Source organism: Triticum aestivum, chromosome 3A, assembly GCF_018294505.1.
Source record: "Triticum aestivum cultivar Chinese Spring chromosome 3A, IWGSC CS RefSeq v2.1, whole genome shotgun sequence".
Taxonomy (NCBI): domain Eukaryota; kingdom Viridiplantae; phylum Streptophyta; class Magnoliopsida; order Poales; family Poaceae; genus Triticum; species Triticum aestivum.
In genome coordinates, this window is record NC_057800.1 from 620,907,134 (window position 1) to 620,934,422 (window position 27,289).

A 27,289-nucleotide genomic window follows, 5' to 3' on the forward strand; every position below is an offset into this window, starting at 1 on the left:
AACTACTAGTGAGACTGAAGTCTCTCTGCAAAAACATAAAATAGGCAAACGTGAGTACAAATGTACCCAGTAAGACTTACATCAGATCTATCTACACATGCATCATTATCAACAAAGGGGATGGTGGAGTTTGACTGCAGCAAGCCAGCTTTGACTCGGTGGCTATCCTGAACTACGACTGCAAGTAACTCTTTTGAGGTGGCGCACACGAGTCCACATATTCACCATATCAATACACCACTATGGATCCGCCCCCGTCTCCCTACGAGAACGCCATCCATAGCACTCACGCTTATCTTGCGTATTTTAGAGTATCCACTTTCACTTGTCTATGAACTGATATAAGCAACCCAGAAGTCCTTTACCGCGGACACGGCTATTCGAATAGATGATGTTAACCCTGCAGGGGTGTACTTCTTCATACATGTTTCCACCACTTAGCGTCTGCACACGACATGTGCTCGGCAGACTTCAAGCGAAAGCCGACGTGGGTGTAGACCACGACCTACCTAAACACCTAAGTCTCTAGTCCAGGTTTATCGCCTATTCGGGTTCCATCCATGAGGAGATCCGGCCGGAGTTTCGCTCACAGCCCCAAACGATGTGAACAGGGTTCCGTGACACCAAACGGGTGCCCGGTTTACCCGGCCACGTGCCTACCGCATCACAGCCCACCCCTACGGTCAGCGCTTTCCACGGCCTCCAGCATACTACAAACACCAGAAACTACTTGCAACTCCTGGACAGAGGACAAGGGTGAATAAGAAGTCGAGCGGGGTCATATTTCAGGGCCCAATGTATGGTAGTAGCTGAATCATGGATCACAAACACAGAACTCAGTTCCTGAGGACGGCTGCAATGAGACAACCCACCATGTACTCCTACATGGCCTCTCACCGCTACCTTTACCAAATCGTGTTCACACACTTCGCTCACACACAGTAGGACATGTTCACACGCCTCTGATTCATCCCCGATGAATCAGACCTGACTCAACTCTAAGCAATAGCAGGCATGACAACAAGCATGAATGAGTAGGCACATCAGGGCTCAAACAACTCCTACTCATGCTAGTGGGTTTCATCTATTTACTGTGGCAATGACAGGTCATGCAAAGGATAAAGGGGTTCAGCTACCGCAGCAAGTAACAAAATGTCGTTGTTGTCCTAATGCAGTAAAAGAGAGCAGGAGCGAGAGAGTGGGATTTTATCGAAATGAACAAGGGGGTTTTGCTTGCCTGGCACTTCTGAAGATAACATTGAGTCTTCATCAGTGTCAACGATCACATCATCGGTATCACGTCTATCGAGAGGGGACAAATACCGGCAACACAGAAGGAACACAATCAATGCAATGCACAATATGATGCATGATCATGACATGGCAAAATGAATGTGTTTTGAGCTAATGCAATTAGCAACAGATTAGATGAAGTTGGTTTGAATACAAGATTCAAATTCAAACTCCATATGTGATTATTCAAATGCCATTTAATTGATTTGTGCTAAACAGCACCTATAAGTTATTCTAACATGCATGAAAATGGTACAGATGGATTCCTTGAATTTTTCTGATAATTTTTCATATATAATTTATTTAATTTGGAGTTACGGTTGAATTTCTATGAATTTTAGAAGTTTATACAATTTTCTGGAATTTTCAGAATTAAATTAAATCCAGAAAACATTACTGCGTCAGCATGACGTTGGCATGACGTCAGCAGGGTCAACTGGGCGCCCCAGGTCAAACCTGACGTGTGGGGGCCACACGTCAGTGACACAGGAGCTAATCCCGGTCAAACCCAGCGCTGACTGGGGTTTGACCAGGGGTGGGGCCCACTATCAGTGGCGGTGGGGGTGTTTAGTGTGGTCATTAGTGCTGACTAAATCAGCGCCACGTCACCCTCGCCGGAGTTACGCCGGCGGCGACCACAGAGCACGGCGGGGGACACCGGACTGGCGCTAGGGGCATCGGATCGACGCGCCAAGGGCACCAGGAAGTAGCCTGCGCCCATGCGCATCTAGGGGGACCAACGGGGGGGTGCGGGGGTGCCCGGGGTTCGCCGGAGTGGAGCCCGAGGCGGCGGCCGGAGCTCGGGTGGGTGCGGGGTTAGCGCTGCGGCTTGCAAACGAGCTAGCTGCCACGCTAGCGTTACTCCACGGGTCGTTGCGAGTGCAACGGACGCACGCGCGGGGCCATTTGGTCACTGGGGCTTCGCCGGCGACGAGCCCGCGCGGCGACGGCTACGGTAAGCAAGGGGGCGGCGGCTACGGCAAGCAAACGAAGGCGGGATTAGGGGGAAGAGGACCGGGGGCTCACCACGGTCACGAAGAGATGCTCGGCGAGGTCGGGGACGGTCCGGAGCCGGCGAATTTGACGAAGATGGCCGGCGGGTCCGAGGTAGAAGACGACGGCGATGGCGGCGATGCAGGGCTTCCGGAGGGCTGTGGAACGGTGAGGAGGAAGAGGGGGTCGAGGCGGAGCTCCTGGGTGCATCGGCGAGGCTAGGGGTGGCCGGTGGCCATGGGTACGGCGACGATGACGGCGAGCTCCGCTCGGTGGTGTGCGCGGGAGGGAAGCAGAGGAGGGAACGGGGTCCAGGGGAAGAGAGGGGAGGTGCAGGGGGCGAGGGGGAGTGCGTGGCGCCCTCGGGTGCCTCCAGCGGCGAGCAGGTAAGCAGGAGGTGGCCGGAGCGTGCGCGCGCGCGTCGGGCACACGCCCTCCTGCCTACTGGCAGGAGGTTGAAGACGGTGGCGACCGCGGTGGGCTGGGCCGCACAGTGCTGGACCAGCACAGGAGCTGGGCCGGCTCTGGTGGGCTGCACGGGTGAGGCCAGGTAAATTCTGTTTTATATTTTTCTGTTCTGTTTTGTTTTATTTAACTTATTTTGCCACTGTTTTGAATTTAAAATAATTCAAACAATGCCAAAAACTCCTCTGAAAATATTTATGCTGCTTAATGGACTTTTCCAAAAGCACATAAAATATTTCAGGGTATTTGGAAATATATTCTATACAAGTTATGAATATAGTTTCAAATGCAAATAAAGTAATGATTTAAATTCAGTGCTCAAAATATTCCTCAAAAATGTTCATTATTTTTGGTTTGGTGCAAAACCCTTGCCAAAATATAACCAACATTATTTAAGGCCATTTTGAAAACATTGAATGCATTTACCAGGGTTCTTTGCCCCTCTTTTATTTAAGTTTTGAGGCTTCCAATTTCCCTCAGTTCAAATTTCAGAATTTAAACATGATGCACACATGAAGCTAGCCTAGAGCATTACCAGAAGCTAGGGATGTGACACCTCTGGGAGGAGACGGGACCACCGTTGCTGCCGTTGGTCCTCCTCCTTGCCGAAGGAGCTGGCCGCGTGGATGCCGAGGGGCCCAGAGAGCGAGGATGGCGGTGCCAGGAACCGCCTGATGAAGAGATGCCACCGCAGCGCCTACCTGCATGGAGAACCAAGACTTCGACATCGCTGTTGGAGTTGGAGGGGCTCCGAGAGGACGGAGAGGAGGAGGGGCTCGAAGAGGACGAAGTGCGGATGTGCATCGCCGGCGCACGGCTTAAATAGTCATGACCAGTCCAGTCGAATGGGCATTCAGCCCGCTTCAATGCGGCACAACTGTTGGAGTTGGTTTGCTAAGGACGCGGCGTCCACATTGAAGCGACGACGCCCGAGAAGTCGCGTCTATCAGCGCTGCCCTCACGCCCGGTCACATCGCACGGCATCACTGCCGGCCGTTTGCATACTCTGGGCCGGCATGAATATAACGCGGCAAGCGGCGCATGCATTCGATGGAAAAAGCGCGAGTGCAGCGACCCGCCCGCCCGCAAAGGCCTCATTTCATTTCGGATTTGCGGAAAAAACATGTTTAGATTGGTCAGTAAACCGATGTATACCTGCCTTGAATGGCAAAACACATCCCGACACCGCACGGCCACGACGGCTACGGATGTTTAAGGGTCCGCGTTGAAGATGCTACAAGGCAGAAAAAGAAAACCTGGAGACTCTCTCTCTGCGATGACTCTCTTTAAATTTTCTTGAGTTGCCTTTTAAGTTGTTTCTATCCACGTGAGCAACGCAGATACACCGATACAAATCATCAGTTCGGTACACAGTCCGACCCCCAGCCCGTCCCGTTCCGTCAAAACCAGGGGAAAAAACCAACCGAACGAACTCTCCCGATCCGCCCGACCCGATCCCCAAATCCCTCCGCATCTCATGGCGGCGAGCCTGTGGCGAGCGGTGATGGGCACCGGCGCCCCGCCCGCGGACGCCACGGACGGCATCGAGTTCTGGCGCGAGCCGGAGCGCGGCGGGTGGCTGGACAAGCAGGGCGAGTACATCAAGACGTGGCGGCGGCGGTGGTTCGTGCTCAAGCAGGGGAAGATCTTCTGGTTCAAGGACTCGTCCGTCACGCGCGCGTCCGTGCCCCGCGGCGTCATCGCCGTCGCCTCCTGCCTCACCGTCAAGGGCGCCGAGGACGTGCTCAACCGCAAGTTCGCCTTCGAGCTCTCCACCCCGGGCGAGACCATGTACTTCGTCGCCGACTCCGACAAGGAGAAGGAGGACTGGATCAACTCCATCGGCCGCTCCATTGTCCAGCACTCCCGATCCATGACCGACGACGAGATCGTCGACTACGACAGCGGCCGCCCCGCGGCCGGCGGCAAATCATAGATTCGTCGATTGATTCGGTGAGCAAAAGGACCGGTGAGGCGGTGGCACCTGTAACTCTACTATTCTACATGTCTTTGTCATAGATTCTTTTAGTTCATATTTTCCACAGATATGGTGTGTGCACATGTATATTATTAGAGATTTTTATTGGTGATTTTAGGTGTCTTTATTTATACTATGGATCGGTTTTGTTCTTATAACTTTCTTTAAGTATACTGTTCGATTTGTATTTGGTCCTTAAATGTTCTTATTATCCAAGTGTATATCTCAAGCCGTAGCAAATTGAACAAGGGGATATTTCTCGGTGTTTTTGACTTCTGTGTATCTAATTGTCTGATAATATTTGGCCTGTTATGACTGGATATGTAGTGGGCTGCTAACCGTAAAATCATGCAATGCATTGTATCTTGTTCGTTCAACATCTTGGTTTGCCTACTCCAGCGTTTCGTTGACCATTATGAACTCAAAGCAGTGCTTGTGCACAGAAAAAAAAATGGTAACCCTCCGTTGCCTTCAGTCAGTATCAACAGACAGAAGCGATTGCATGATTGCGTTCCACTTTAACATGGATAGACATGTAGTGCTTGTGTTTTATAAGCTTATCACTTAAAATAGCTTTTGTGCTAATCGCTTAACCATGTTGAGAACATCTGCAAAGCTGCAAGTAGCAGTATTTAAGTACATCAATATGGTTCGGACGGGGAAGCGGGATCCTCTCCAGGAGGTGGGTGCTTAGAGACAAAAAGTTCCGGTGCATAAAGTTGAAAAAGTTGAAATGGAGAGGAGGGATGCATGTGTAGTGAGAGTCACTTTCTATTCTTTGATGAGGTCACTAGTAGTAGCTTGCATTGGGGAGAAAAATTCAACACATATGCTTCAAATTACTTTTTGTCATGAGGCATCTGTATTCATATGCCACCATTGTACATGCCCTAAGCAAATCATGCGAAAACAGCTGTAAACAGTGATGTTATGAGTAATGATACCTCCAATTATATTCCTCCACCTTATTACTGAAGATGCCAGGTCCCCATCTCATCATTGGAAATGGCTAAGCTGAAGAGCTGAATGCTAACATCATTCCTAACATTATTGTGCCGTCCACGTGGTAGATACATGTGGTTAGTATTGTACTTATGTTCCTGCAAAAAAAACATTGCACTTATGGAGATAATAGTTTCACAGTACATCCTGATAAGATAACTCTGTCTTACGGAGGCTAGCTGCGTAGATGTGATTTTTCTGTTTCTGTTTCTCTAATTATTTCGTGACTTATGAATGTTATATGCGTATCTCTGATTCAAGGATACTTGCTTTGCATGCCCAGCAAGATAATGTTCTGTAGAGACATTTATCTGTTAAATGTACCAAAGTATTGAAGTGGGATAAAGTTCACATATTTTTATATGCCAACTTGGCAACTTAGATGTATGGAGCTTGGAGACAACACTCTGCGTCAATTTTGAAACAGGTATATGAATGTAAGTTCGGTTGGGAATGCAGACTCCTGGTTGAGGTTGAGCAGCTAGGTTCTGGTGCATGACCTATGAAATATGACGCCTATACTAGTTTGACTTGTTAAGAGTACATTCTTGTTTAACGCAGGGATCTTTGCAGCTCTGATGGTAGTTTTCTGACAAAAATCAACGCACTTTGAATTTCCAGCATTACATATCGTAGGCTTCTGTTTTACCAAGTCAGTGTCGTTGTACCTGTGACATGCTCTTCAATATCTTGACTACATGCCAGACTTGTAAATGTGGTATAGCCATTTGTGATGTAACTGCAGCTTTTTGAGCTTGCCGTATTTGACTGTCCACTATAATCGCATTACCATACAGTTGATTTGGCTTACCAGGATTTGTATGCCGCTTCTCCTACATCAGACAATCCTATTTTAATCATGATCACTAATTTGATCTGAGGGGATTCATTTGGAGAACAAGTTGGCAATAGAGCTGACTTATAATTTTGTAAACGTCCTCACTTCTTATTTTGTTCAGATTCAGGCCCCAGTATTTCAAGCGCACACAAAGCAAACTCACGATGCTCGTCGCAGACCGACCAAATCCTTTTACCCCTTGAAACGGGTTTTTGCCTCACTTTATATACTCTCTCCTTAAAAAAATATAAGAGCGTTTAGATTACTAGAGTTTAAGTGCACAAAGAAAAATAGAAGAATTGCTGAAGCAACAGCACAGACATGCCAAAAAAATGATACAAGGCTCCACGGAGTAGACGACACGCAGGCTAGGAGCCTAAGCAAGGAGTAGACGACACGCAGGCTAGGAGCCTAAGCAAGGCGGCGTTCGACCGTAATGAGAGCATTGATCACACCCCTTAGCCACTCCATGTCCCGCTGCCTAGCAAGCGGGTGCCAGTGCTGCAAAAAGGCTGGAAACTTGAACACAGAGCAAAGCAAAGCAACATTTCTGGACTTCCATAAAGGTCCAGCAACCTACAGGCAGCCCAAGAAACTGAACATATTAAAATAGCCACAAGCTTACATTTCCAAGGGAATAGGTTGCCCAGAGTTCTAACTCATGTTCTTATACTGCGATCAGGCAAATAATTTCTTCTTATTGCCGTGTTTTGGAAAAGCTTCATCGGCATCCTCGCTTGAACGACAATCAGTAATTATTTGCATACAGTTTGTCTGATTGCATCTGCTTGTCTGCAGATACCCATCTACTAAAATGAAAGGAAAGATCCTACACCCACATTAACTGGCCTATAAACTCAAATACACTGAATTGCTGGCCTTTCATTCCATGGAATTTTCTGGTAGAGAAAGATGAGTATCTTATCTTGAAGTGGAGCTAAGCTCGACAAGGGAAGCGTAGGCTCCATCCTTGATCCGCAGCAGTTCTTCATGCCTTCCTTTCTCCACTATCGTCCCGTTCTTCACCACGCTGATAATGTCGGCGCCTCTCACAGTCGACAGGCGATGCGCCACCACCACAGTCGTCCTCCCGACCATCACCTGGTCCAGTGCCTCCTGCACCACACGCTCTGACTCCGCGTCTAGAGCGCTCGTTGCCTCGTCCAGCAGGAGCACCTTGGGGTCCTTGACGACGGCCCTCGCGATGGCTACCCGCTGCTTCTGCCCGCCGGACAGCTGGATTCCCCTCTCGCCGACGACGGTGTTGTAGCCGTCGGGCAGCCCGGAGATGAACTGGTGCGCGTTGGCTGCTTCGGCTGCAGCCACGATCTCTTCTTCGGAGGCCTCCCCTTGCTTTCCGTAGGCTATGTTGGCGCGGATGGTGTCGTTGAACAGCACTGGCTCCTGCGCCACGAGCCCAATCTGCAGCCGAAGCCAACTGACCTTGAGGGCCGGAAGCTCAATGCCATCAAAAAGGATCCTGCCTGAACTCGGGTCGTAGAACCTCTCGAGCAGCGCAATGGCAGTGGACTTTCCACTTCCACTCTCTCCAACAAGGGCAGCCGTCTGTAAAGATAGTGTCACCAGATTAACCTTCGTACTAGCTAGCATACTTATTAGTTAACATAGAAAGAAGGTTGTCAAAAAAAAGTTGACATAGAAAGAAAGTAACCTTTCCAGAAGGAATGCTCAAGGACAGATCAGTGAATATTTGAACATTTGGGCGTAAGGGGTAGCTGAAGCACACATTCTGGAACTCAATGTCACCCCTGAGATTTGCAACCACCATGCCCTCCTCGCTGCTGGAATCTATCTTGGACTTACGGTCAAGAATTTCGAACACGGAGATGGCCGATTCACTAGCCTTGGTGCTATCTGCACCTACTGCGCTTGTTCGTGAGATCCCACTAGCCGCCAAAACTAATACGAAGAAGACCTGAGAATCGGTGGATTAGTTAACAAAAATACGAGGTTAGAACAATCAACACTCAAGTTCTGAATAAGAATAATGTGCTCGTACCCGAAACACTTCAGGAAATGTTGCCGTTCCTCCATGAACAAACTTTGCACCGACGTAGAAGCAGAGAGCATAAGTAAGGTAGAACACAAGGAACGAGAACCCAAATCCCAAGCCACCAACAACACCTTCCCTCACTCCCTGCCTTGTTGGAGATTCACATTTCTTTTCATAGGCATCCATCACCTTCTGCTCTGCGCAAAACGACGCCACAGTTCTGATTCCTCCAACGGCGTCGGTTGCTACTTGACTTGCTTCCTCGTACTTTAACTGCATCCCACCAAACTATTAGACAAAACAACTCTCCATCTGACGAATACGTGTATGAACATTGGTCATTTTGTTGGTGTTGTTTTTGAGGAAAAATGAATAAAAGTAATTGCTAATTCACAGCATGCACCTTTGCGTTTTTATTGAGACCTTTCAGGAACTTCATTTGAGCATAGGCTTGGAAACCCACCAATGGAACCACCACTGTGATAATCAATGCCAGCTTCCAGTTTGCCACCATAGCTATTGTGAAACCTACTATGATGGTTGATATAGTCTGGACATTAAGTGCTAAATTTTCTCCTACAAGCCGCTTCACGTTCAGAGCATCAGTCGATAGCCTTGCACCTATTGCTCCACTAGAACAAAAGTTGAAACTTGTCTAAGTTAATCTGTAGAATATTGCACTAGTTGACAAGTATAACTCTTCACAATTTTTTATTTGAAAATGCCAGATGGATTAATCTTAGTATTGATAAAAATTGTAAGAAGACTGCTCAAGCTAGTTAGCATGAATGAATATTCTTAAAAAAATCTGTATACTAACTGTTAGGGCAAAAGGAAGATTTGTGACAACACATCATGATGCGAAAAAGACTAAACACAGACCTAGAGTGTTCAGGTTTATCAAACCAGTTGATGTCCTGGTGCATGACACTTCGGAATGTCAGCGACCGTATGCGCTCCACAAGCTTCCCACCTGCTAATCCAAACAAGAAGTACTCTATTGGAATCAGAACAAGTGCACAAGCACCCAGCATGGCAAACATGCTTGCCCAGAACCTCGAGTCCTTGAGTAGTTCTGCTGGCGGCTCATAAAACGTCTTTATTGCACTTGAAATCAATATGCCATATACAGGCAAAATAGCCCCGTGCATTGCAGCAGCAATCGAACCAAGAGCAAGAACAGGAGCCTCTGGTTTGTTCAGATAAAAGAGTCGGCCGATTGGAGCTTTCTTTCTGTCACTAGATATTTTATCTGCACTCTCCTCTAGGTCTTGATCATTGTTGAATTCCATGGGATCACATGGATCAGGGTAAGGATGTGTACCACTGTGCCCAAAAGAGGAGCCTTTACTGGTTGATCTCCTAAAGGAGCTGCCTTGGCTTCTTGGTTTCCTTGTGAACGACCTAGAGCCAAAACTGTTTTCCATTATTATCGCATCAGGATCGACGTTAGGGGCTTCTGCTACCTGCAGAGTCTCTTGCAGATGAATCAGCTGAGAGTATGCACCTTCAGGTTTGTTCACCAGTTGTACATGTGAACCTGCTCCAAATTCACAGATCAAGTAGCAAGTCAGGGCATCTATTTTGAAACGGAGTATGTACATCCAATACAGAAGTTGTCAATTCTCATATGACATACCTTGTTCCACAATCTTCCCGTGTTGTAGGACGGATATGACATCAGCGTTCCTTACTGTGCTTAGGCGATGCGCAACAATAATTGTAGTCCTTTCTAACATTACCCTATCCAAAGCTTCTTGAACTACCCTCTCAGATTCCATATCCAGCGCGCTGGTTGCTTCATCAAGTAGCAATATCCTAGGGTTTTTTATAATCGCTCTAGCAATTGCTATTCTTTGCTTCTGCCCTCCAGACAGCTGAATCCCACGTTCCCCAACCATTGTCTCAAGACCCTGCAATGTTTCACAAAATATACATACTTTTAATTAATCATGAGTGAGTTAGCAACAGAATTAACATTATGTACATCTTAATTTCGCACTGTACATTTGGCAGTTTATCAATGAAGTTTGCTGCATTTGCAAGCTCGATTGCTCTTCTGATCTCTTCGAGATTAAGACCATCCTTCCCATAGGAAATATTTTCTCTGATCGTACTCGAGAACAACACTGGTTCTTGGCTGACGAGACCGATTTTTCCTCTTATCCACCCAAGAGTCATTCTTCTAATGTCAACTCCATCTATCAAGACTTCCCCAGACTGTGGATCGTAGAATCTCTCCACCAAACTGACCACAGTTGACTTTCCACTACCGCTCACTCCAACTAGTGCCATTGTAGTTCCACTTGGTACCCGTAAGGAGAATCCATCAAATACCAAATGTTCAGGCCTGGTAGGATAGCTGAAGTAGACATCCTTCAGTTCAACATCACCCTTGATGTCTTCCAATATGATACCTGTGGTGTTATATACATCAATACATGGTTGCCTTTCAATTGTCTTGAACATTCTATATGCTGCTCCTTGACCTTGTGCAAAAGCTGTTATTGATGGTGCTGCCTGACCTAAGGACCTGCAGAAGAGACGCAACTCGAGTCAGAAACCAGAAGATCTCGAAAACAGACATGGAAGACCCTATTTGACATACTATGTTTGAAAGTTTGACTGCTGCTTTACGGATCCCACATCCTTATCAGGAACAAATTAGCAAGCATGATGTTACATCCTTCGGAGAACTGTGGGCTGGTCTGGTGCGGCAGCCGTGACCTTCTAGCATCATATGTCATATGCCCACATGACACACGGAGAGGCACGTCCATGGGGAAACGTGGCACAGTAATCATCTATTAATCTAACTATGTCTAAATTGCCACTTATCAGATATAATGTTCTTTGAAGTCATTCTTAACCACATATAATTCAAGAATAAAATGACCCAGTACTCAAGAAAGTTCATTCAAAAATCTAAAGCCCACCAATAATGCTCTCAACATTGCACCCCTAGATTCAAAGAGGAGCTCAAATGGATTATCTTCAGAGCTCACAGAAAGAAGTATATTGATTTTGAGGCCTGGGTCAACTCTTTTAGATAGCTTGCTCCCCAGGATATTTGTTGTTGGTGTATTGTGTAGTTCTTTTCTTTTATCTTTTGGAACTAATTTTCTGTATACATTATTTTGAAAAATCAATAAAATGCACGCAGCAGAGTCCTGCTTTTTCCTCTAAAAAAATGCACCCCTAGCTATAATCTCCGCCCTTCAACAACATCTGAAACAAGTTTTAAGTATGTACTCAGAATATTAAAGTGGTAAGGACTAATGTACGGAACTTACATTGCGCCAACCATGACGGACATTATAATAGTAATAACTATGCCACCATTATATCCTCGGTCAACTATCAATTTAGATCCATACCAAACTGCCAACCCATAGCTGCAAAACAAGATTGCCATTATTGAACCCACTCCAAGGCCACTGACAGCACCTTCTCGACGAGCAGACTCATATGCTTTTCTTATGAACTTGTTATATGTTGTTATAGCTTGCTTCTCACCATTGAATGAGACAACCTTCAAAGCATAAGCATAAGAAGAGAATAGTGACCACAAGAATCAATACCAAAAATAAAGCATAATTTCTATTTGGTTTGGGCCACAAATCAAAGAACAGGAAAACAGAAGGCAAACATAGACTTCCACAAAATATTGGCGTCCAAATTGGCCAGATGAGTTGTTCTAACTTTGGCTAAAAATGGCTTAGAAAGCCCCCCAAAAATGGAACCTTCATAAAATTTTGTCATCACACCTTATAAGGGCCAAATGTGTAAAACTTTGACTCGCATGGTCATGGGCATCAAACGAAGTAGACCATGTATCCACTAGCACTCACCGTTCGAATGGTCCCAATAGTTTGCTCAACAATGTCTCCAGCATCACCATATTTTGCTTGCATTTTAGTGGACAACGTTGTCATCATCCTTGACACAATAGCACCAGCCACGGCTACTGGAGGGATGCTTGAGAGCATAACAAGTGTCAAGAGCCATCCTCTCACAAATGCAACAATGAAGCCTCCAAAAAAGGTAGAAAGGAGCTGTATGATCTTGCCAACCTATGAGAAAAATGTATAGCAAAGTGTTAAAATAAAATGGAATCCTAGTTATTATTAGATACTTATACAGAAGGTTAATGGACTAAGCTTTGCAATGTCTGGTAGCAAGTTCATGTTATATATCCAATTGACTGAGTGGGTCTTCATTTCTGCAAGTCTATCAAACTGGTATTTCGTTGCTTATTATTAATATGGATCCATGTGAATGCAGTGTGCACCCATTACTTGTCGACTGAAGACAGGTGCAAAATTATGTGTTGTCCGTATAACAGAGCTGAGCCCAGACTCATATCATAGGTTCATTTTGAGTAAAAAAATACGACAATTTATTTTCTCTATGACTTTCAGCTACCAATCTTTTCTAAAGAGCTAGCTTCTAGTTCGTGAACATACTGTTAGGTTAGCACATAAAAGAATGTAAAATCATTATACCACCTTCAATGTCAGGAAATACACACACTTTTCCATATTGGTCAAAGAGATCGGTCATCTACAGTGACAAAATGAATGACAAGAGCTTTTTTATATACAAGCTTATGCATATTGGCTGTAAGATTATAGCATCTAACAATGCTTTGAATAATGTGTCACAAGCACTCCTTGTGATAAAACAGCCTACCTTTTCTCCAATGGCATCTTGAATGAGGAATGTGTCCCCAGACATCCTCTCAACAACTTGTCCAGTGCTCATTTCCTTGTCAAAGAAAGCAATGTCCTGTCTGAGAATCGCCTTGAGATACATAGCTCTGATTCGTGCTGCCTGTCTTTCTCCAGTAATTGTCCAGCATGATACCTCTATCAAAACATCAAACTGATCAATCAAATGAAGGATGCTTTGAGTAATACCCTTAAAGTTACTCTAGATGATCTAACTCTTAGGCTCGTATTCTGAACCATCTCATTCATAGCAGTACATTGAGAGTCTACGACACAAAGCATCTGCGTTTTCTCAAAAATAAAATTTACTCTGGACAACAGTATTGCAACATTTGTTTTTTCAGGAACAAGCAGCCAGGGAGTCAGAGCATCTCCAACCACAAACCTCAAATTTGTCCCCCCATTTTTCTGCGGACATTGCCCGGACATGTCCGCCCCTCTCCCCCATTTATCCGGGTAGACAATGGCACTCCCCATTTTTTCAGACATTTCACCGAACACGTTGCGTGCACAGCCCCGGAAGTAGCGGAGCGCCCCAGATACAGAATGCACACACGCGGCGGCAGGACGGCAGCGCTCTCCGTCCAGCGACGAGCAACACCACCCTCGCATGCAACAGCAGCAGCAGCACACAGCTCACGCGCTCGTGCAGCAGCATCAGGCACGCATCAGCAGCAGCACACTATTAGCAGGTAGCAGCAGCCTACATCACAAGCTCAAGCACGCACTGCGCAAGAGCCCGCGCTAGCAGCCGCCCGGGCGCGGCGAGCTCCGGTTCATGGTGCGGCTGCTGGAGAGCTCGGGGCTCGGGGACGTGCGTCCGCTCGCTGCGCCGGCGGGCGGAGGGCGGGCGGCTGGCTCGGTGGACCGCGCGGGGAGATCGACGTGCGCGCGTGCTCGGGGAGCTCGAACCGAGCCACCGGCCGCTGTGCTTCTGCCTCAGCACCGGAGCAGTGCCTCCCCCCCGCCGTGGTGCCGGCGTCGTTGCGGGCGGCCTGGCCCGCCTTGAGAGGCTCGCGATTCCGTTAATTCGGTAAATACGATTTTAATACATTGGTAAAGACGCTATAAACCCCTCTGGTCCTAACTCTTAAGAGCAGGTACTCCATACTCTGCATATTAGGTTTGTCCGAAGTCAATCTCATTCAACTTTGACCAAGTTTATATAAAAAAATATAGACATTCACATAACAACACCAATATCATTAGATTCATCTTGAAATATATTTTTATATTATATTTATTAGATATTATAGATGCTAATAATTTTTAATATAAATTTGGTCAAACTTAGCAAAGTTTGACTTTTGGCAAATCCAATATGCAGAGTAAAAAAGACCAAAGGGGGTACAATAGTCCTATTCAGCAGGCTGCAAGGCATCCCACATCAGCAAAAATCTAAGCTGGAGGAGAGTAAGGGCCTGTTCTAAAACTGCCTAACTTCTCCAAAACTTCCTAAATTCAGCTTCTCGCACGACTCGCTTCTGGTGGCGACTTGGAAAGCGTTCGGCAACTCAGCTTCCGCTTTCGGTCGATACGCACGAGGCTGCCAGCCCATTTGACGGGATTGGCAGGCCAGGTTGGGGCCCAATACAAATTGCCAACGCATGCGAGAGGGAGTTCGGCAAAGAAACTTGAACCGGTACGCTGAGAGTCACTTGGCGGTGGCAACCCAGCGTAATTTGTACTCAACTCCAACTTCTTCCTTTCACGGATCTGGAAAAGAGCCGCTTCTCCATCTTCTCCTTTTTTACACTAAGGGCCTGTTCTGAAACCATCTAGCTTCTTCAAAATTTTCCATATCCAGCTTCTTGGGTCGCTTCTTGCTTCAGGTGGCGAACAAAAAAACGTTCTGGAGCTACAGCAGCTTCTCCCAGCGCTTGGATGAGCTGGCAGCCCAGCTGGGGGCTGAAGGCCTGCTGGTTGGCACGTTGGGCTGGCTGAAGGAGCCCATCTCGGGCGGAACTGCAGACAGGCGGCGGCTCGGCAGGCTTCACGGCGGCTCTTGGCTCGGGAAGAAGAGAAGGGAAGGGGAAGAAGAGAAGGGGCGCGGTCGTCTTGGTGCTGCTCCTGACTCTGAGGTTCTCTCGGGCGTCAATGGCGTCGGGGCTCCGAGCCATGGGGTCGCAGTTCCTTGTAGCAGGCGCGACGGGCGGCGGCGACGACGGGATCCGGCGGGAAACAGCCTTGGATGTCCGGATCTGTAGTCGGAGGCGAGGATGGGGCCGGCGACGGGGGCAGCCGGGCGTGGCGGCGGTAACGGCGGCGGCGAGGGTTCGAGAGGAGGGACGAGTGAGAGGGGAGATGTGACGAGTGGGTGCGTGCAGGATCGAGGGAGGAGGAGCTGATCGAAACGTTTTTTTTGGGCGGTGGCATTACGGCCGTAAATAACCCGAACTCCAGATTCACCAAAACGTGGAGCTAGGAATGTCTCGCTTCAGAAAAATGAACTACAGCCCATGATAGCTTCTTGGATTTCAGCTTCACGGAGCTACGGCGTTCGGGCTTGCTTTAGGCTGGGAATTAGAGAAGTTTGAAGTTGGAGGAGTTCAGAACAGGCTCTAAGACAGATCGCTAGCTTCTCAAATTCTAGCTTCCAGGAGTCAGAGCGTTCGCCTCAACTTCATTTGTAAAGTTGAGGAAGCTTAGAGCTGGAGCATTGCAGAATGGATCCTAAATACGAGAGAGAAGAAAGCGGGCGCTTGGTCAGTCGCCTAGCTGCACCACGTGACGCGAGAAATAGCAGCTCGCTTGCAGCCCAAAGCCAGCGCTAGCCCTGCTGTTCACAGTCTCCTATGTCTCACAATCCAATCAATTGTATTTTACTTTCTCCCCATGCATGCAAGCATTGATTACTTTTATCATGCAACAGCTGGTATAGAGCCGGCCTATTACATGAGCCTACTTTTATAAAGGCTATTGTTGACATGGCACATGTATACAACCGGTAGCCGGCGTTTCTATTAACCATGCTCTAAACAATTACTCAAGGGTTAATTAGATAAATGTCACTTCAATTATGGCGATTCATAAAAATGCCATTGCAATTTTCAAACTTTGAAAAATGCCACTGCAAATTTTGCAATCTTTGAAGAACACCACTGCAGACTTCGAAAAATGCCACTGGAAGTGGCATGAAATGGCATTTTTCAAAGTTTGGAAATTGCGGTGGCATTTCTCAGAATCGCCATAATTGGAGTGGCATTTATCAAATTAACCCATTACTCAATCCATTCATGAATGTAAGATTTTTGAATATTCCCTCAAAAGAAAAAGGGAAATGTTTGGGCTTGGTCGGCCGACGCCTTGTCCACACACGTGCCACACGGTCAATAGCGTGTCTCCCCCTCTCCTTCTCTCTCCTTTTTCTCAGGGACCCCGCCGCCATGGTCAACCGTCACCGCCTAGAGGCTTCCCAGGGTGCCGCTGCCATGGGAATCAGCCGGTCCGGCCGTCCTCGGTCAGATCCGCACCACCGGAGCTCTGCCTGCCACGCTGGAGCTGCAACCGGCCACGCTGAGAGCTACAACCGATGGACGGAGGAGTTGCGAGGGTGTCGTGCTAGAATCGTGTTCTGGCGATGTTGGAACCGTGTCCGAGAGATGTTGAAACTGTGTTCTTGTAATGTTGGAACGGGAGGCGTAGAAGTTGGAACCCCTGACAATAGCATTTTTCGCTATGGCTGTGGTCGAGAAAGCTGCAACGGGCATCCGTAGAAGCTGCAACCAGTCACCGGCAGAGCTGCAACTAGCGTTTAGAAAAACTACAACCGTTGTCGATTTTTTGCTATTACCAAAGAAGCCCCGAGCTGGACCAGAAGTTGTTTTTGCTGCAATCGGCAATCACAAAAGCTACAAGTGGTGATCTATTTTGCTTCAATGGCGACGGGGTGGCGGCACCGATGAGCTTTTATTGCTGGAACCAGCACAATTTTTTGCTACTACTCGCTGATATTTTTGTTGCCACCAACAAACCCAAAGGAGATCACCTTTTCATGAGCTCGTCGCCAGGGGTGCTGCGACCGGCAACCAGCGCTACCGGAGCTGCCACCGCCAACGAGGAAGCTACAACCGCGGGTGGAAGTTGCTGCATGCGTGGATCCGGCGAGAAAGACATGAGACAACACCGAGGCCATCAACCGACGACTAGTGCTAGGACGGACGAGCGTGCGGGGTGGTGCTTCGAGGCCCGCTGTGTGCTCGTTCATGGAGGTGCGAGCGTGGGGGAAGAAGAAGACACGGGGAAGGAGACCCAATCGAACGGCTGAGCGCGTCCGAATCGGGCGGATGGGCAGCGATCGGCCCAAATTTGTGCCGGCGCATCGGCGCCTATCATCGCCCAAAGAAAAAAGGTGTTTTAGATATTTTGATATATGCTACTCCCTCCGTCACATAATATAAGAGCATTTTTACACCGTCTCATAATATAAAAGCGTTTTTTACACTAGTATAATGTCAGAACACTCTTATATTATAGAGGGAGTACTATGGATTGAAATGAGCAACAGACAGACTAAGATGCGTTTATGTACCTTCAAATCAGAAATATATTTGTGAATGGAGTGAGTAGCACACTAGAGACAGTTTGGTTTGAGACTAAATTTGTCAAAGATTGCCACACCTAAGATTAGACAAGTCTGATCAACTGAGGTGGGTGTTTGATTCAAGTCACACTTTAGGCAAATCACATTAGGGCCACACATTACATACAGACAAAATGTGTGGCATGATTCTCTTAGACTTGCCAACTTGTGGCTCTTATTTTGCTAAACTAATCTTAGGCAAATTAGCAAAAATGTGTGACAAGGTGTGGCAATCCAAAGCATAGAACCAAAAAGACCTTAAACTACTCCACAAGGTTTCAATAAAAGGAAACACTTGAAAAAAGTTGGTTGATAACTCTTCGCGCATCGACAACATTCACGGTTGCTGGATCATAGTTTGATCACACGGCCCACAACAAACCCATCCAATATGCTTCTGTTGCATCTGTATGGTGGGTCCGCTCTGCAATTTGGACGAGCCCACCGAGGGAAAGGATGGGAGGGGTGAGGCGAGGAAGACGTGCAACATGGTGTCGTCTTCGATGAGGATAGATAGGAGACAAAGAAATGAGAGGTGAAAGTGGCTACAGCTGGGGTCACGTGGAGTCTGGAGCTCACATGGAGTGCATGTCCGGATCGCCCTTTATCTACTCCATATTTAGGCTGACTTTACGGTGGTATGGACATTTAGAAACGATTTGGAAGCTTTCATGGGCCAGGGATATTTTTCTGGGCATATTTGTGTGTGTGTGTGTGGGGGGGGGGGGGGGGGGGGGATTTTCACTATTCCTAATTAAAAAGATAAAGCAATTTCTGTCCAGACATATGTCTATTTTTTTAACACACATATTTCTCAATTTTATTGCATACAAAAGGCACTCACGAAGTGTTGAAGCAAGTCCTGCTCCAATACCAAGATAAACAAAGTTAATGATCACCTGAAAACAAGAAAATTTTGATTAGAAATTAGATAAAAGGACAAAGAACACTATCCCAACTACAAGTGTTGATAGCACAATGCTTGTGCCTTGCTATGAAGTCAGCTTAGGAGATTGAAAGACGTTGGTGTCCTGTAATTCGTTGGGTGATTCAAAATTAAAAAAGAGAGAGAAAATACAATGAGAGATTTCCATGCGACAGGGTTGGAGAATCTTAAACGGTCATATTAGGTCCTTTGCTAGATTTATAGTGAAACACCATGTCGTATATTGAAACACAAGAGGGTGTACATTAGTTAGGAGACCGTACATGGTCATGGATCCATTAGAAGGATGAGGTCTACAGTAGCATTGGAATTACAATTTTTTCGCTCTCTTATGCTATGATAAAGAAATGAAAGTATTGATTGGGAAGACAAACTAAAACTAAGTATTTGTCATTTGTGTCTTCTACAAGTATTGGCCTCAGAAAGTAATATTGTATTTGTTATTTGTGTTACGCTCACTTTATGTCATACATTTCAATAACATAGTTACCAGATGCATTTCAATTACTAAATCACTTTGTTACCGGATACTTTTCAACTTTATATATAATATATTTCAATAATAAGGTCCCTATAAATTTCAAAAAATGTTATATATTTCAGTAATGAGGTGCATTTTAATACCATATCACTTTGTTAGCGGATGCATTTCAATACCGGGTGCTTCACTACCAAATCATTTTTTAAACATATGAATTCAAATACCAGATTAATTTCAATTACCAAACCATTTTCAATACCACGCCCATTTCAATAACATACACATATTTCAATTTCAGTACAGTTTTAAATATACATTTCAATAAAATTTAGTATCACATCCATTTCAATGACATAAAAGTGAAATACAGATGATAAATTTCAGTGCAAGCTGCCTTTCGATATGAGATGTATTCCAATACCAGATTACTTTCTTACAAGATGCATTTCACTACCAGATCACTTTGTAAGCATATGAATTTCAATTACCAGACCATTTTTTTGAAATACGAAATCACTTCAGTAACACATACATTTCAGTAACATGCACATATTTCAGTTTCAGTACAATTTTAACAATACAATTCAATAAAATTTATTTTTGGATGTTGTAAATATATATTTCAAAACATTTATTTTAGTTACTTATGAGTATATTTTCAGTTAATGTGAGACCGAAATATAATAGTGAAATTTCACAATCACAACTATCAATGTCAAATTGAAATAGTGAAAATTAAACAACTTTGAAATATCTTGTCTCTGGGAATTCAAATATATAAAGAAATGTAAAACATATTTTTGGTTTTAAATATATGACTGGTTTAAAATGTCACTTAGAAATATAAAAGATTGCTCTTGTTATATTAGGGCATCTCCAAGGCGGACCCGCAAACCGCCTGCATCCGTCTGGACCGCGGAAGCCATCCAACGCCGCTCTGTATCGGTCCGTGACACGGCCGTACTTTCTCCCGCAAACCGGAGACAAACATGGGGGAGCATTGGGGGACTCGGGACACCAGACACATAGGACTCCGACACCTTCGGCCCACCCAAAACCCTTCACGGACCCCACGCCTCCATCCTCCCTATTTTCTCTCCTTCCATCTTTCTATCTTGCCTTCACCGCCGCTCCACACCCTGCCCGCCATGCCACACCACACCCCTAACGGAATTCTACGTCTCCGTCTCTAGTATTCCAGTCGGGCTTCACCCCGCTTCTCCTCCGTCGCCATTCAACCTTGTCCTCCGATTACCCTGTCAGGTACCATCCGCTAATGCTATACTCACCATGCCCGACAACTGTTCAATGAATTGACGGAGCTAAAAACTATGTTCGCTTCTTCTTTCTAGCTATGGATTCCGATTTGGAGTACATATACGAGCACTATGTTGAGTCGACCGATGGATCGTCCAACGAGAAGGAGTACTCTGATGAGACAATGATGATGCAAGTGGTCCTTAAAGACGCGGAGCATGCGGAGGAGCATGTTCTCAATTTTACGGGCTCGATCAAGGGTCATCGAGTGCTCAACCGCAACAGTGTGCGGGACCATCTGACACTGATGGCCGACTACTTTGCCTCGGATGCACTCTTCGCTGACCATTTTCGCCGACGTTTTCGGATGCGCAAGACTGTCTTCGATCGTTTGTACCATGGAGTTCGGTCCTATGATGACTACTTTATCTTGAAGAAGGACGCAATGGGAACAATTGGCTTCTCTGGTTACCAGAAGTGCATGACCGCACTACGGATGCTTGCATATGGCACGACCGCTGATTCATGGGACGAGTACCTACGAATGTCTAAAAGCACATGCAGAGATGCCATGATCAGGTTTGCAACTGTTGTGGTCAAGGTGTTCGGACCTCAGTACCCGAGAGAACCAACTGTGGCAGACACTGAGAGGTTCTTGGCAATCTCAGAAGCAAGAGGGTGGCCATGTTTGCTTGGATCTCTTGACCGCATGTATTGGAAATGGAAGAACTACCCGAAGGCTTTACAAGGACAATATCAGGGTCATGTTAAGAAGCCCACCATCATTCTTGAAGCAGTTGCATCACATGATCTTTGGATTTGACACGCTTTCTTTGGTATGCCTGGGTCTCACAATGACATCAATGTGCTGCAGTGATCACCGTTGTTTGCAAGGCTGACTGAAGGAAAAGCCCCTCCTTGCCACGAACTATACACTGTCAATGGACATGGGTACAACATGCGCTACTATCTGGTTGACGGTACCTATCCTTCGTGGACTACCTTTGTCAGCACCATCTCAGATCCAATTGGCCAGAAAAAGGCTCACTTTGCCCAAAGACAAGAAGCAGCTAGAAAGGATGTTGAGAGGGCATTTGGAGTTCCCCGGGCCTGTTTTGCAGTTGTTCGTGGACCTACTAAACAATGAGATCCAGGGACCTTATGGGAGGTGATGACATGTTGTGTGATCATGCACAACATGATCGTCGGGGATGAGGGTGACGATGATGTTGCAGCTCTAGAATTTGAGAACATGGGTGATCCTATCAAACTTTCGGGCCAGAATCCGGTCACATTTGAGGAGTTTATTCAAATGCATCAACAAATTTGGCATCGACCAACTCACAAGCAACTGAAGGGAGATCGTATTGAGCATCAATGAGCGGTTAAAGGGGACAACAATATTGGGATGTAATATCTGAACTTTTTTAAATTTAAACTAGTGCTGCATGCAGCTATTTGAACGTATGAACTCTATATGTGCGGCTATTTGATCGTACGGATTAAAAAAGAAGAGGAAGGCCAGAAGTATGCGACTATGGTTGGATGTCGGCCCCACGCATTCGTGTTTGCAGACTGGTTCCTCCTGTCCGTGGACAGGTGTGGGAGAAAATTTACGGGTTACCATTGGAGATGCCCTTATGGGGAGAGATTGAACAGAAAGCATAGATAGATGAGAGTGACGTTTTGGCACATGGGAGCGCGTGCTCCTGATTTTTAAATGTGTTTAAAACATAATTTAAAATGTCAAATTAATTCAAACAAAAATTTAGCACGTACATCTCGATATTGTACATGCTCACAAAGTCGTTTCGCGAAAAACCGACAACTTATGTGCCGCGTGTGAAAAAGACAAAAAATTGGTGTTAAAAAATGCTTTTCGCAAGACATCTTTTTGTCTTTTTACACAAGCCACAAAAATGTTGGTTTTCTTTGAAACTTGACGTGCACACATATAATATCAAAATGTATGTGCCAAATTTTTGTTTTTTTTCACACTTTAAAATATTCTTTTCGCGTGCAGGAGCGCGTGCTCTTGGGAGCACCAACGGATTTCTGTAGATGCGAGAGTGACGTTTTGGCACATGGGAGCGCGCTCCTGATTTTTTAAATGTGTTTTAAACATAATTTAAAATGTCAAATTAATTCAAACAAAAATTTAGCACGTACATCTTGATATTGTACATGTTCACAAAGTCGTTTCGCGAAAAACCGATAACTTATGTGCCGCGTGTGAAAAAGACAAAAATTTGGTGTTAAAAAATGCTTTTCGCAAGACATTTTTTTGTTTTTTTACACAAGCCACAAAAAATATCGGTTTTTCTTTGAAACTTGACGTGCACACATATAATATCGAGATGTATGCGCCAAATTTTTGTTTAATTTTTTCACACTTTAAAATATTTTTTTCGCGTGCAGGAGCGCGTGCTCTTGGGAGCACCAACGGATTTCCGGTGACATGCACCATTACTATTCTCTTGTATTGCTTCTTGTACCACACTACATCAATATACATCCAAAAGTTTGCATGGATCTTTAAGAAGTGTTGAATGGTAGATCTTTTCCCGGTACATACTTTCGTGTTTAGATTTTGAAATTCCAGGGTGAGGGATGTAACTGCAAGTGCGGAGCTCGAAGTTGAATATATAGCAAAGCAAAAAAGTCAATGGTCACAAAAGAATAGACTAGCCCACTCTCTTGTACGCAAGTCCTAAGATACCATTCATTGAAGAAGAACTAATAGCGCTCCTAATTGGCCGTATGTGGAATATTATCTGCTTGCGAGCTAAGATGCTCCTTGACGAACAGTAAAATAAAAAAAAAGATTTTTTTTAAAACTTTGACAAATGTTTTATGTGTTTGCAAAATTTACCAAGAATATTGGTGGAAGTCGTGGAAAAAAACAATGCTCCAAAAATGTTATTTCGAAAGTAATTTGGAGTGCTCATTTTTCTGTCATGACTTCCATGAATGTCATTTCGTGATGAAATTTGTCACGCATACAAAACATTTGTCAAACTTTGGTAAAAAAATCAGAATTTTGTTTCATTTTTTTTATTTTACTGTTCATCCCGAGCTCATTGGACAAAATTCAAAAAAATTCTGATTTCTTTTAACCAAACTTTGAGCACGGAAGCAAAATAGGACTCCCGCTCCTAATTGATGCTATTGTTACTTGTTTCTCTCCTGAGATGCCAACGTCTGGCCATACAAAATCTCAAGAATTTGTGACTACCACCAAACCATGCATCAATACACCATCTCATAACACTAGTGCGTCTAACTGAAATATTACTAGTAGAACTCACAACTTTGAAGCTGTTGATGAATGGAATCAAAATCAAACCTTCTCAGGACTCTCAATTCTCCTACGCCTCCTCGCTCGCTCTACGGTTGTCATATCATACAAACATGAAAAATACGGTCGCGCATACACGCGCACGCACGCACCTTGGTGACCCTGTGCAGGACGTCCCGCGACGAGGCGGCGGAGCCGAAGGCGTCGATGACGTCGCCGAAGATGAAGGTCATGAGCGGCTGCGCCATCCCGTTGGCCACCGCCGTGGCCGCGCCCACCGCCATGAGCGCCGCGTCCGTCCTGTCCGCGAAGGCGAACATCCGGTAGAGCGGCACGCGCGGCGCCGCGGGCCTCCTCCCATGTCCGTCGTCAGCTCCGTCCTCTCGTCCGCCGTCGACGTCGCTCCTCTCCCCGCCTTGCTCCCTCCCCCTCCCTCCCATGCCTCCGATTGGCCTCTTAATTAGGTTCTCCCTATGGCTTTGAATTGCCTTCTATATGTTCCGTGGATATATATCGCCTGCTAGCTAGCTGGTAGCTGTTGCTACTTGACATGTGCGGCCTCGCGAATCATGGCACGATCGATCGCGGCGGCGCATAGAAAAGGAAGAACATGCGAGTCACAAGCTTGGGCAGCAAGGAAATTGAGATAATAAAAAAAAAGTCGTACCAGCAGTATGACACTACTATCGGATTATATATGGATTCATCGGGATGTAGTAGTCCCTGATTTGTTAGTAGTACGTAGTGATCATTCAAACTGCCGCCCCATCCGTAATTCCTAATAATAGCGTGATGCACCTTCATTCCTTCCTTCCAGTTGACCTCACCTCACCGTGTGTCCGCATCTATACGGCAGGGGATCTTGGCGTGGCGATCGACCGCTGACCTTCTGGAAGCTATGTGATTGAATAGCTGTCTGTCCATTTTTGTGCTTACTCCGTCCGAGCTCGTCTAGCTGCATGTGCACCTACCCCCCCTCCTCGAATACGTGATCCAACCGCCCACCCCGTTCGAATCCGGCCACGACTGCCATGGCCATGTCCAAGGCGGAGCTCGGGCCGGTTCTATGCTGTGAAGGCTAGGGTTCAGATTATACCATTGATTTCAAAATCTCGAGCTACAAAGGGGTGATCACAAGGGAGGAGAGAGTCGTCTTCCTCAGGAGGTAGAGCACACACGCAACACACGCCAGCCACTAGCCGTTTCTTCCTTCCTACCCTCTCACCAACCCTCCACACATATAAGTACTACGTTCTACTTGGCCCACTCCGGTCCAGCCAGCCGAGCGGGCAAGCGAGGCTGTCGCTTAGGCCGGCCCAATGCTTGAAACCCGTTTTCGCGCTTCTCCTGCTCGCTGACAATCCCACCCGACTTAGAAGCGGCTTGACCCCAAGCCGGCACACGTGGAAACTTCTGGCGTAGTTTCACTTTGTCTTCCCAAGTGGCCACCTCTCCAGGTGCATCGTTCCATTTGACGAGTACTTGGATCAGGGAATCAGCGCCCCGACAAACAATTCGTTGCTGAAGGATTTGCTTTGGATACTGGAACTGATCATCAGGAGCAGGAAGTAAAGGAAGCACTTGACATCCGGTGCAAGGGCCTTGCGCAATAGTGAAACATGGAAGACTGGGTGCACACGGCTGGTAGGTGGTAGGGCTAGTCTGTAAGCCACTTCACCCACACGTTCACCACTTCAAAGGGGCCATAAAATTTGAAAGCAAGCTTGTGGTTGGCGCGCGGCTCCACTGAAGACTGTAAATATGGCCGAGTTTCAGAAAAAATGTGTTGCCCACATTAAACACAAGTTCAGTGCGGTGCTTATGAGCTTGGGTTTTCATACGCTGCTGAGCCTCAATAAATGCTGACAGACAGAATCAAACACCACTTTGCGATCATCCAACCATTGTTGCACGTCCACAGACTGAATCACCGCACCCGGGGAGATACCAAAGTGACGAGGTGCATGCCCATACACAATCTCAAAGCATCGTAAGAAGCACTCCACCCGCTGATTAACTCGTTCGGTCTACCCATCAGACTGTGGATGGCGAGCAGAGCTCATTCGAAGTAGAGTACCAAACTTAGAAAATAATTCTTGCCAAAAGACACTAGTGAAGATACGATCTCTGTCTGAGGCAATAAATTGAGGCATACCATGCAGGCGATATACTGAATTGAGAAAGGTTTCGGCGAATGTTTCTACAGTGAATGGATGGCGCATATGGGAAAGAAATGACCATACTTGGAAAATTTATCGATGACCACAAACAGGCAATTTTACTGACCAGATGGTGGCAACCCCTCGACGAAATCCATTGTCACCATGTCCCAAGGAAGTTTGGGAACAGGTAATGGCTGCAACAGACCAGGATAGGATACATGTTCTAGCTTTGCTTGCTGACAAATCAGACAATGTTGTACATACTGTTTGATAAATCCCCTCATGTGTTTCCAACGAAATAGTCACCTGATACGACGATAAGTAACCGGGAAGCCCGAGTGCCCTCCAATGGGACTATCATGGAAAGCAGATAGAATTTGCTTGTGCAACTTTGGAACATCATCTACCCAAACACAATTCTCAGTACGAAGAATGTCAGTTGTCAAAGTAAACTTACTATCAGAAGAGGAACTCGTGGACAATTTTTGAAGTAACTCAGTGAAAAATTTATCACCCACATAGCTCTGCATAATATCTTCAAGCCAAGCAGGTTGCGCTGAAGAGATAAGGTGCATTTCGGGTAACATACCAGAGGAACTGTGTGGTTTTCTGGAAAGTGAATCAGCAACACTGTTGTCAACCCCCCTTTTGTAACAAATCCTGTACTGAAGGCCCAATAGCTTTGTAAGAGCTTTCCGTTGCCACTTGGTGTGCAAACGCTGTTCAGATAAACTAGTCAAACTTCATTGGTTGATACGTCTCGAACGTATCTATAATTTTTGATTGTCCCATGCTATTATATTATCTATTTTGGATGTTTTATATGCATTAATATGCTATTTTATATTATTTTTGGGACTAACCTATTAACCTAGAGCCCTTTCTGTTTTTCCTTGTTTTTGAGTTTTACAGAAAAGAAATACCAAACGGAGTCCAGCCGGAATAAAACTTTCGTGATGATTTTTCTTGGACTAGAAGACACCCGTAGGACTTGGAGAGGGGGTCAGAGGACTCCCGAGGGGCTCACAAGCCATCAGGACACGCCCTAGGCCCCCTGGCTTGTGGACACCTCGGGAGTCCCCCAACCCCAATCATTGCACAATAAATTCCCATATATTCCCAAACCATCGGAGGCATCCACCAAAATACTTTTTCGCCGTTGCAACCATCTGTTCCCGTGAGATCCCATCTTGGGGCCTTTTATGGCACCCTGCTGGAGGGGGATTCAATCACGGAGGACATCTACATCA

The 27,289-nt window shown here is 46.0% G+C and overlaps 2 protein-coding genes across 4 annotated transcripts; one reads left to right on the forward strand and one right to left on the reverse strand.

The window, feature by feature from the left end:
* The first annotated feature begins 4,110 nt into the window (after positions 1-4,110).
* LOC123062646 (pleckstrin homology domain-containing protein 1) lies at positions 4,111-4,998 on the forward strand. The gene has a single exon (XM_044486254.1). The coding sequence runs from the start codon at positions 4,229-4,231 to the stop codon at positions 4,685-4,687; it is 459 nt and encodes a 152-aa protein (XP_044342189.1). The 5' UTR covers positions 4,111-4,228; the 3' UTR covers positions 4,688-4,998.
* A 2,156-nt stretch (positions 4,999-7,154) lies between these two features.
* LOC123062645 (ABC transporter B family member 4) lies at positions 7,155-24,643 on the reverse strand. 3 transcript variants are annotated; one of them, XM_044486250.1, is made up of 12 exons: positions 24,030-24,643; positions 18,740-18,794; positions 13,276-13,451; positions 12,435-12,656; positions 11,877-12,115; positions 10,591-11,116; positions 10,223-10,496; positions 9,466-10,123; positions 8,987-9,215; positions 8,590-8,856; positions 8,242-8,505; positions 7,155-8,135 (listed from the first exon to the last, which is right to left on the reverse strand). In XM_044486250.1, the coding sequence occupies exons 1-12, from the start codon at positions 24,315-24,317 to the stop codon at positions 7,491-7,493; spliced, it is 3,843 nt and encodes a 1,280-aa protein (XP_044342185.1). In that variant the 5' UTR covers positions 24,318-24,643; the 3' UTR covers positions 7,155-7,490. The 3 variants fall into 3 exon arrangements, with proteins under 3 accessions (XP_044342185.1, XP_044342188.1, XP_044342186.1); XM_044486253.1 differs by lacking the exons at positions 18,740-18,794; positions 24,030-24,643 and adding an exon at positions 13,699-14,347 and having other exon boundaries at positions 13,276-13,467; XM_044486251.1 differs by lacking the exons at positions 18,740-18,794; positions 24,030-24,643 and adding an exon at positions 13,699-14,346.
* Positions 24,644-27,289: the final 2,646 nt, after the last annotated feature.

Bases quoted from the DNA above. Each gene is read 5' to 3' on its own strand.
- LOC123062646 (XM_044486254.1), top strand. From the start codon at position 4,229: ATGGCGGCGAGCCTGTGGCGAGCGGTGATGGGCACCGGCGCCCCGCCC.
- LOC123062645 (XM_044486250.1), bottom strand. From the start codon at position 24,317: ATGGGAGGGAGGGGGAGGGAGCAAGGCGGGGAGAGGAGCGACGTCGAC. The intron at 13,452-18,739 runs GTGAGTGCCTTT...ATGTTTTGATAG, and splicing joins AGGACTTGCTTCAACACTTC to AGGTATCATGCTGGACAATT. The intron at 9,216-9,465 runs GTCTGTGTTTAG...CTTTTGTTCTAG, and splicing joins GATAAACCTGAACACTCTAG to TGGAGCAATAGGTGCAAGGC.